Source organism: Megalops cyprinoides, chromosome 4 (genome assembly GCF_013368585.1).
Source record: "Megalops cyprinoides isolate fMegCyp1 chromosome 4, fMegCyp1.pri, whole genome shotgun sequence".
Taxonomy (NCBI): Eukaryota; Metazoa; Chordata; class Actinopteri; order Elopiformes; family Megalopidae; genus Megalops; species Megalops cyprinoides.
The window spans coordinates 45,130,433-45,141,339 of record NC_050586.1 but is presented as its reverse complement, the minus strand read 5'-3'; the positions used below and the strand labels follow the sequence as shown (position 1 = coordinate 45,141,339).

The following is a 10,907-nucleotide window of genomic DNA, read 5'->3' as shown; positions in this document are numbered from 1 at the left end:
TGGAACTGGCTTTCTTTCTTTATTATTTACAGCTGACTATTATGTCAGTTATATCCACAGTTGTCAAGTCACCATATAACAAATGGTTTTAGAAAGTGATGTAAAACTGATTTGTGTTTAGCTAGAAAAAAAAACATACACCACTACCCATTTTCCAGGGGATTCACTCATCCAATCACAAAATGAAATGTTGAGCTCTTTAGCGGAATGAGTGCCAGAAACCCCACAAAGCACAATGATAAAACATGTAAAGGGGTGTGGTTTAGAGAAATGGTCACATTTTCGTGGCTTCTGATTGGTTCTCATCATCATGGTCTTCAGAGTTGTGGTCAGACCACAGAAAAGGTGAAGAAACCCACACGAGTCATATAGCTTTCATGTGCATTTACTTCAGTTTTCCTTCTCTTCCCAAGCAGGACAATGCATAGATTTAACATGGATAGCCTTGGCATGTGCAGTCCTTTTTCTCAAAGTGAAATCCTCTTTATATTCAAGTGCTTATATTGTACATTTCATTCCCCCAAATTAAGGCAAACCTCAGACAAGTGCAAGTGTAGCTCTGTAAACAGCAATGGCTGAGCTAACAGCAAAATAAATGGAGTACCAAACAAACAACAAAAAAAACTAAGGTACAGGGTATGGGCAATCAGCAGCTGAGTCAGGCTTATCCACATTTCTCTGAACAGAAGAGGGAAGACAGACTGTTCATACAATTAAAAAGCATGGTGGCATTTAACATGGCAACTGATGAGCTGGAATTTTTCAGGGGCCATCCAAGTTTCCAATTTGGAATTTATTCAAATCACCATCTTTTTACTTTGCTATCTTCCTTCACCTTCCACAGCATCAGCTCCATGCAAGCAGCAGCATCTTCTCTTGAGTCTCTTCCCTCAACTGTGCAGAAACAGAGACAATGAAGTGTGTTTGAGAGCAGTAAAACTTCATCTTGGACACACAGAAGTGAGTCCAATCAAACCTGTATCTAACCAAATCATTTCACCTGTAGGCAAGGTCTGCACTGGCCCGATGTAGATCCACTGATCCCTGGGTTGTACAGATTCACTGATATCACAGAAGCCATCCAGATAATATTTGAATCAATGATTCCCTTACACTGTGGAATGCTAGGTTTGATTTTATTCTCCTTGTCTTCTTCCACTTATGGAACATGTTTAGTTCCAAGAAGATGGCTAACATCTTTACAGTACTTTACAGTGCTATGCTAACAGCACTGCAGATAGAATTCTAAAGGAAAAGCAAATCAGGCCACTACAGTAAAACTAAACTACTACACCCCTGATTCCTTTAATTCATCATAACTTTAGAGGGTGCCAAGTGGATTGAGCATGTTTTTGAGAAATTAAGAAATGCCATCTTTCACCCAGTAAAACAGTGAAAGATTATGAAGAATATACAGTTTAATTACATTGGAATGTGATCAGGTTGGCATTAAAATATGAATATAAATATTACTACAGTCCATAAAATAGACATTTGCAATGAAAATGGGAACTGGCAAAAGCGCCACCACATTTTATTCAGATACACCTACCGCTTTCCTGAATAATTCTCCTGAGGTAGTCTGCTGTCAGGCTGCGAAGGGATCTCTTGTGGGGTAGGCCCAGACGATGTGGGAACACCACAGAGGTGTCCACAACCGTGCCGTGAAGGAGCTGAAAGCAAGCATTTACAAACAACCCCTTTCACACATGGGTCACACTTACATGGAGTCAAAAGCCAAAGGACACAGAGGGTGAAAGCATCCACAAAGGGCAACTAGCAAACTACTTGTAAGAGTCTCAATTCAGAGTATCCTCTATTCTTTTAGCAAAAATTATTTCAAAATGAACTGCAGGGAAAGTGATAAGCTGGGCTTACCAAGCATACATCAAGTTGAAAGCAGGGCAACTTTATATTGCTTATCATATCCAAACAAGTACTTTTTGCATTTTGTTGTCCAAGTTATATTTGGATCTAAACTCATTTTAAGAGTTTTGAATTTGAAATTTAACAATCACCAATCAACTGAAATGTGTTTTCCTAGCTCCTGTGACGAATAATACAAACTAATAAACATACACCAAACATCCAAGACAAAACTTTTCGTCACCAAAGGTGGTGAACTGAAGATGTAGAAGGGTTCTGGACATTCTGCGGTTCACCTTGAGGGCACAGAGGTCCTTCTCCAGGCCATGTCCGATAAGGATCGTGTCAGCACTAACAAAGCTCAGTAGCACCTCTTGAACGTCACGGATGGAAAAGCTGCAACCTTTCAAATCATCCTCGCTCACTCCCGAGAACCTTACAACACAGTGTGATGGAGATCATTTCACTGCCATGATTTTCCCATCACTGAATATTTTTTTAAGTTTTATTTTTAATGTGCTGTGAAAGGCCATACCTGGTGTTGTAGTCGATGACTTCATTGTCAGGTTTGACAAAGGTGTCGTAGATGACCTGCAGACTGGTGTTCACCACGGTCACTCTGGCTAGCTCCAGACCCTGAGTGGTATAGCACTAAAGAGAGGATTCAGTTTTAACATTGCTTGTGTATATCACATGTGGGTATATTCATCTAAAGATCATTAGCACTTGTCTTCATGGCAGTCATGGACAAAGGGCTGCAGTCTCAGATCCAGGTAGTCCTGTTTGAAACTTAAACACTACCTGAATTGCTCCACTATGGCTGCAGGTACTTAGGCTACAGAACAAGTTAGACATAAGTAGAATATGATAAGGACACTGCAAAAAAAAAAAAAATAAATAAATGTTATATATATATATATATATATATATATCTTTTATATCTATATATATATATATATATATATATATATATATCTTTCTTTATCTGATGTAAAGATACGCAGAAAAGTTCAATATTCACTTTCTAATTACATTCTTTGCCCAAAAAAAGTAGAAGTAGAATACTCTTTTTTTCATGAGTAATAACTCACTTTCAATGTTTTTTTCCCCCAACTGTGAATGTATAGCCCTGAAGCTTGGCAGCTCCGTTTTTCCTTAAAACTCAGAATGTCTTACCATCTCACAGTCTAATGCAAACACACCAGGGCAGTCATTGTCAGGTAGGGGCTTGGGAAGGCTGGTCACAAAACCTTCAAGGTCAACAGCATCATGCACATGCAGCTAGGTGAAGGATACAAATGGCTACAACTTAGATACCATTACTGTACACACATGTATTTTCAGGTCATAAATCCATTCCTTGACATACTGTAGCAAAGGGCAAGAGCAGTCACCCCACCCGGCCTCGAACCCAGGTCTATGGGGTACCAACGATGCGACTTTGACCATGACGCCAAAGAGCCAGGCTCGTTGGTATGGCAGTCAGAGCGCATGCTCAACCGTGGTGACGGCACTCCGTCATACATGCCCTGAGCATTCCATAAAAGGCTGGGTAGGGCTGTAGGCAGTAGGGCGGTGCACTACATGGAACAGTGGCCATTTGGAGACATCTACAGATTACTTATCGAAATGGTCAAGCTAGGAGACACTATACTCCAGCTGGCAACATTTACTTAGGTATTCCATTGATTTGTGTTCAGGATATGATAGAAATTACAACACAGATGTAGGATGCACAAATCACAACATATTACTTCTATGGCAATCACGGTGTAACATGACATGACAATGTAAGTATGCAATAAAATCAGATCAAGACACAGCCTTGCACATATGGAATATTTCAAGGCTGAATGTTACTCAAATTCCAAATAATACATCAACACAGCTCATGCCACCATGGAGGGTGTTGCAGATAAGGTTACATATGACTGGCTGGGATGAGCACATGATCCACTGAAACATCTTACACTACCTTAAAAACCTGGCACCCTAGTGTCCCAATGGCTCCTTCACAGCAGCTGTAGTGAGATTCCACACCGCCAGGTACTGAAATGACAGAATGCAAGATGGACACTGTACATTTCAACGGAGGTAAATGAAACCGCATTGCAGCTACAAAAGAATGATAATGTATGATAATGCACAGTCCTCAAGGCTGATACAAAATGTTTGGAAATAATCAGTTCTAAATTTACTCCCCTTCCCTTTACATGCCACCCTGAACATGCTTGTCAAACAATGACAAGAGTGCTCTGATTATGCTATAAGAGATAGTCAGTGCTCTGATACTGACTTAGAGCATCACTTTCAGATTGAATGTCAAGAACTGCAACACTACCTGACCAACTGCAAAAGGAACTCGAAAGAAATTTGAAAATTCATCATTTTTTTAGGCACTGATCTTTATCTTGAATATATGTAAGGGATTTCCCTTTGTCTTACCTTATTTAATAAAACCTGGGAAGGTGCTGTTGGATGACATAAATTAGCACCATCGAGGGCCACTGTGGGATCTAGTGTGTGCTTGGTACATACAACCACTATGGCAATAATTAGCTACTTGCAGTGAGATGTAAGTGCATGGCAGTTCTGGAATGGTAGCCCTAGCAGTTGTTGTAGTTTAGTCCCGCTTTGGGGTTAATGTTTCCCCTTCACTCACCCTTGTTTTCCACCATTTTCCCATAGTGGTAGTTGCATTCCTCCTTTCGGACGTGCCTCCCCGACTGGCTCACAGCGAAAGTAGCTCCACACCGACAGCAGATCCTCTTCAAAGCTGTTTGAATGTCTGTTTTAGCCGACTCATAAAATTCAACTCACAGGGCAGGGAAAAAGCATTTCCAAAGTCCTAGATTTGGTTTCAGCTTTGACAAAAATGTCTTTTGTATATTCTTTTGATTAAACTCTACCAAACTTGTGAAAAGTTGTGCCAATACAGAAACATGAGTAGGGAGCTTTCTGGTTAGGCTGAACCTGGACTGTAGACACAAGAGTGGACATAATACCCACGGTCAGTGCTTCCTTTCTTGACCTCCCCGAAGAGCAAAGCGCTGCTGGCTTTGTCAGGGTGACAAATGGGATAGTTGTTTTCTTTCAGCTCTGCTTCAGAAAGGACGTGCTCCTTCAGGTACCCGTATAGCGCTGCCAGCCCTGGATCTGAAGTGAATTGTAAAGTCTTATTTTCCGCTCAGATTATCAGGTACAGAATGCTCTGAGATCTCCCAAAGACCATTCGATGCAGTGGTCAGGACTAATACACATCAACAAAGCACCGTTGCATCACATTGTGGTACGGGCAACTGGAATAGAAACTACAGTACTGAAAGATCACTTGATGAAATTGTAACAGACAAAAGCCAAGAGGCAGTTTGACAACATACCACATCAGAAGAACGACAGATACACAGATAACATGCTGCTAGATTTTAAACGTGAAATTTAAAACAAACACCTCCAAACTAAACGGTACATCTCCTCAGACAGATGATGTACTTCCTGTCACTATATAACATTTTAGCTTGACAGAGCTGATTGTGTCCAAACCCTTAAATTAATCAATTGCTAATTTACATAGGGGAAAATCTTGTATGTTACCATTTGCTTGCAATACTAGTGGACGAAGTGGAATGTTGCCTCTGGACCCCTGCATACTGATCTCAGTGTCAGCTGTAAGATATAAAGAAATTTTGACATGAGCAGTGCAGCAGATAACTGTCATAGTTACATCTTGCAAATATATTTAGATTATTCCTGGCATAAAACCAAAACTCACATTTAGACAATGGGTTTGGTCAATTATCTGTCTCAGTTCTAGATCTAGAGTTTTCTGGGGTCTGTTTATGGGCCATTTGCAAGCAGTGCTCTTAAAACATTTCAATGGCCAGAAAGATTGTGAAAGTTATCTTGAGATAGAAAATATATTTGCAGGAATCAGCTACACAAAAATAAAATATACCAACCTTTGGTGGAAGGTGTGTTCTGGTTCTTTAGCTTCTTGAGTGCATTTACAGCTACACTGAGATACCTCAGTTTATTGCTGCTGCGGTCATATACAGTCTTCTCCTCAGCCAGTGCCTAATATCAGATTAAACACCAGTGAGATTTCATACATTCTTTTGGCATGGCACTAGTACAAGAACTTACTAACCATAGAGTATGCGTAGATATTTCATGAAAGTCTGCATAGGGAACTTGTTCAGCGTGACTATAAAGTGATACAACTTTGCAGACCTTTTCAAAGGCATCTTGCACAGTGAAGGATGTTTTCAGGAATTCCTCCACAAACAAGTTGACATAGCGCTGCCTTATATCATGTGGGACTTTGGTGCTGGACTCAGGCCGGGGCCTGGGTTTCCGCTTTGTGGTATTTGGCTGCAGGAACACAAACCTATTTACAAATAGCTTGAATCTTTGCAGACCCCAGTGGATAAAGTCAAATGCAAGATACTGAACAGCGAGGTATATGTCATGAAAAACATATCATAGGACATTTAAATTTGACAAGTGGATCACGTGTATTCATATATCAAATATAACATGAAGCGGTTTCCATTAAGATATTCCACTTCAGAAGTAATAACTCGGGTTGCAATACAGTGCACTGCTCAACAGATGCATAAGCCTTATTCATACCTGACTTTCAATTGAATATCAGCAGTACTATAACAGCAGGTGCATTTACCTTAGCAGCGGTTAGGGTAGCCTGCTGTGATGGTGCTACGGGGCTGGAAACTGGAGTTACAGGAACAGCTATACTCCCCTCTGGTATGATGAAGTGCACATTTGTGCCCAACTGTATCGCAGCTCCAACAGGAATGATATTTACGCATGCTAGAGAGGCTAAAAAGGCAAGAGGCAGAGGACTAGGTTGGGTTCATTATCAGAAAAAAACAAAGGGAAAAAACATTAAAAAAAATTGATGAAATAATTACCTTGGATACTATACAGCATGAATGAAATATATAAAAAAAAAAAAAAAAAAAAAAACTTAGTGCCTTTTCACCATTTAGGGTTAAACTGAAATCTTGCTTAGCTGAAAGATAGCTTAGTTACAGCCAAACATGTGCAAGAATCACACAAGCTACATATTCCATCAACATTATTAGACCTGTGTGAACTTCACTCTGTATATCACCAAATCATGTGTATATTTATTTCTGGCTTAACACTTACTTGTCTGCACAGGACTTGGTTGTGGAGCAGGAGCTAAAGTCACTGGTCTCCTCTGTCCTGTTGTTGCAGCTACAAAAGCCTGGCCACCTTTGACAGCTGTGGTCAGTGATGTAGCCTTCTGCTGTAACTGCTGGATTCTGGAGGGATTGGACAAATGGGAGGCTGGTCTTCTCAATGGAACAATGATCTGCTGTCTGCTTTTATTCTGCTGCTGAAGGAAAAAAAAAAACAACAACATTACAAATGGCAGTGTAGTGTGTTGGTTAAGGAGGAGGACTCATAACCGAAAGGCTGCCGGTTCAATTTCTCACTGGGGCAGTGCTGCTGTACCTTTGGGCAAGGTGCTTAATCCACAATTGTCTCAGTAAATATCCAGCTGTATAAAGGATAACATTCTAGAAACCTGTAATTGCTGTAATTTGCTCTGGATAAGAGCATCTGCTAAATGCCACTGATGTAATAATGTAAACAAAAAGCAAGTCTAATTGAAAGATGCTCCATTATACCTCATTATGCTTTGACACATGGGCGACCCTTCTCTTTGGGCCAGACAGGGGAAGCGGTTTCTTATCCACCTCCAGTCTCTCCACATCTACTGCTGCTACCTGAAATACAAGATTATATTTAGACTCAGTTTGGTGCAGATTTACTCCCTTAAATCTGCACCAAAATTTGAAAGAACTTACAGGTTTGCTGCCTGGGTTGTCCGTCAGTTCTGATTCAGCTTCGTTGGCCTCCATAAAGATGCGGTAGCACTCCTCCATCGGGTCACTGTCAGATAAGTCCATGTCTGAGTAATCTAGTTCCTCTCCAGAGCTTAGATCAGTTTTGGCAACTTCCTTACTCATTTCAGGCATATTTGGGACCTGAGAGACAGAGAGCAGCTCCATCCCATTGGTGACTGGCTGTGGAACACCAGATGTGGAAGGTCCTTCAAGTAACTGGACAGAAAGGAGGTCTGTTATAGCTACCGGTTTTTCATTGTGCTTGCGATTTGAAGATAGCACCGAGTGGCCTTCTGTGAAGTCCTGTCCTAAAATTTGCATTGCCATTTGCTCAACACAGGGAGCTGAAACTTGCTGCTCAGGCAACCAGTAACTGTCAACCACACTGATTTCCCTCTGCCCATTATCCTGATCTTTAGGCTTGGCTTTGAGGGATGATGAGAGTGCACATGAGACGCTTTTCTTCAAATCCAGCACATAAAGTTGTTCACCTGAGAACTGTTTTGGCTGAAAATTGGTGCCTTTTTCATCACTGCTGGGAACAAACTCACATTTGGTCAAAGGATGTTCTACTTTGATAGAGCCTGCATTCTGCTTGACTGGAGAATCGCTAAAGGACCGGGAAGGGCAGTTTATTGTGAAACACCCTGAAGCAAGACCGTCCTTGTTCCCTTGTAGGGGTTCCGTTTTTGGCAAACAAGTCATTTTCTCACTTTCTTTCCTGAGATTTTCCAGACACTTGGTTATATCTTCAAACACATTACCGATATTGTTCTGTTTGCACTCATTTCCCTGAGTTACAGTACCACCAGGTGAGGTGTTGGCACAGTCCTGACCTGATTGAACATTGATGATGACAGGTGTGGATATCTCTTGTTCACATGACTGAACAGGAAACGAAACATCAGGCACTGAGGTGAAAGACATGACATTGTTTTGGACTTCTGGCAATGCTTGAGTGGTGATTTTACAAAGCTTTCGGGGTCTGCTCTTCTTCCTGTCATCTTCCATGGGTGGAATATCAATGACAAGGACACCTTCATCATCAGAGTCCTCCAGCTTTAAGGTCAGCAGCTCACTGTTGTCTTCTTTCACTTTTTCCCTTGTCCTCTTCAGACCCCTTTTATCCTCACTCTCCCCAGAGACGTGAGGTTTACAGTCTGCAGAACTGCCGGAGTGCAAGTCTGCAGAATAGTTGGACAAAGGATCGTATTCCAAATCTGTTCTCGGTCTGGAATTGTCAACCACATATTTACTACTACGGGACTTCTGTGTGTGGGGAGTACTCCAGTTATATGAATTATGATTACGGTCCTTATGATTACGGTCCTTATCTACAATCTCGCTACTGGGAATCAAAACTTTACCCGTACTATTGCCATCCCCCTGAAAGCTCTTGTATCGGGACAATCGTCTCTGCTCTTTCTCCACTTCACATTTGACGGTCTCAATTTCTTTGTTGATCCGTTCCAACTCCAAAAGGCAACGATCTTTCACAAATGACATATCTGTGTTCTGGAGCAAAGCTCTGCCATGGGTCAAGTAATTGTTTCCATTTCCTACAAGACAGATATAAATTTGCATGTTTTCACAAGAATTTTACAGAATTTAGGAGCAGAACTGAGAGTCAGTGCTATATGATAACGATCTGCACATAATTTCCATTACACTATGTACTGGAAAGCCTGAAAAGGAACCAATTGGCCAGAGCTCAAAGGTAGGTGAGATTGCTGGTGATAGGTGGGAATTTCCATATAACAGCAAGGACTTGGTACTTTTGTACTCTTGTTTAATTGGCTTGGTAGATAAATAAAATGCATAGTGCCAGGGCAATATTAATAGCTGGTCTGCCCTAAACTGCCTTGTGAAATCTTGAGCAGCCTCTACACACAGTACAACCATAGAAGGACAGTTCAATGAAAACGCTAATGTTCAGTCAGCCAGATAACACGTCCTCTTAAAATTGCACGGAGGAGTTTACTGTTGACTTACCATGTGCTCTTGTGGATGGCGATCGATGTGAAGTAGCAAGCCCCTTTTTATCTTTCACATGTTTATAATGACAGAACGGCCGCTCACAAAAGCCTCTTCTGAAAAAAGGGCAGTCGATTTTTTCGAAAAACCCAGCTGAAGGTAACATCAACAGTGTATTCGTTTATATCACAGCAGTGAACAAGTGTGAATCCATGCACCACCGTGCAAAAGTTTATTTACAGCGCCAAACTTTGCATGCAATCTACGTCAGTTTTTATAGGTTCAGCTGTCAAGGCTCAATAGGTCCACCAATGGTTTGGATACGTCATTAGTTCTACTTAAAGGGACAAAGCCCCAGATGTGTTTATTCCGTACGGAGAGTCATCGAGAAGTCTGAGAAGTGGAAATGCCTTTTCTGTTTGGCGTACCTAAGTAGCCATTCTTTGAACATTTGAGTTGCTAAGTAAATGTTACGATAGCATCTGGATTTTATATTACTAAATCTGTTTACCCTAGGATAAAGCATTCACAAACAAATCAGTCCACAGCGCGAATCCTCTTCTCCTTGGTGGAGTTTTCCGGTCTTGTCTATGTTTTGTAGTAACAAAATAGTACAACAAAGAAAAGAAAAAATTCAAGAATGCAGTCACGGTTGTTGTGACTTTCGTAACAAATATGTGGAATTTCTAATTTCGAAATGCGCAGAGATCGATTAATGCATTCATAATCCCAGATACTTAAACTAACAGGCGAACAAGACAAAATATACATCACTTTTTAACCCATAATTTTAAAACCTTTTAACCCATAATTTTTTTTAAAATGTTCATTTATTTATTTTCCAAATGTCTCATATTCCATAGTGCAGTGGTAGATGGCCGAAGCAGATATAGTAAAGTAAGCTTCATCGTGTGATTGTTTTGAAAAACGATCACAAACAATTTGTGTTTGACTACACCCATAGTCACTTGTTACCGATGCCCTAAATCTGCTGCATAGAATAAAAAGGGTACGAATATGCAGTCTATGACTGCACCTACGTTTGTACCCATATGCGGTATAAGGTGGTTACTGTAGCCTACATCATCTGCTGAAAGACCACATCATAACAATGTACTGCATTTCAATAAGAAGCTATACCTAAAATAACAATCAGTGACTACAGTGAAA

At 40.8% G+C, this 10,907-nt stretch overlaps 1 protein-coding gene across 1 annotated transcript; it reads right to left on the bottom strand.

Moving 5' to 3' along the window:
* Positions 1 to 785: 785 nt before the first annotated feature.
* On the bottom strand, positions 786 to 9,903 carry zgc:152968 (uncharacterized protein LOC564848 homolog). The gene is made up of 15 exons (XM_036526872.1): positions 9,756 to 9,903; positions 7,725 to 9,322; positions 7,545 to 7,643; positions 7,039 to 7,249; positions 6,548 to 6,705; positions 6,097 to 6,237; positions 5,826 to 5,940; positions 4,876 to 5,022; positions 4,529 to 4,642; positions 3,842 to 3,915; positions 3,043 to 3,147; positions 2,402 to 2,517; positions 2,163 to 2,301; positions 1,553 to 1,673; positions 786 to 894 (listed from the first exon to the last, which is right to left on the bottom strand). Exons 1-15 carry the CDS (start codon positions 9,901 to 9,903, stop codon positions 803 to 805), a joined length of 3,378 nt encoding a protein of 1,125 aa, XP_036382765.1. The 3' UTR covers positions 786 to 802.
* Between the last annotated feature and the right edge of the window lie 1,004 nt (positions 9,904 to 10,907).

Coding starts and splice junctions, on each gene's coding strand:
- zgc:152968 (XM_036526872.1), bottom strand. CDS start 9,903: ATGTTACCTTCAGCTGGGTTTTTCGAAAAAATCGACTGCCCTTTTTTC. Junction 9,323..9,755: donor GCCATCCACAAGAGCACATG/GTAAGTCAACAG, acceptor TCTGTCTTGTAG/GAAATGGAAACAATTACTTG. Junction 1,674..2,162: donor AGGACCTCTGTGCCCTCAAG/GTGAACCGCAGA, acceptor GCTTGCTTTCAG/CTCCTTCACGGCACGGTTGT.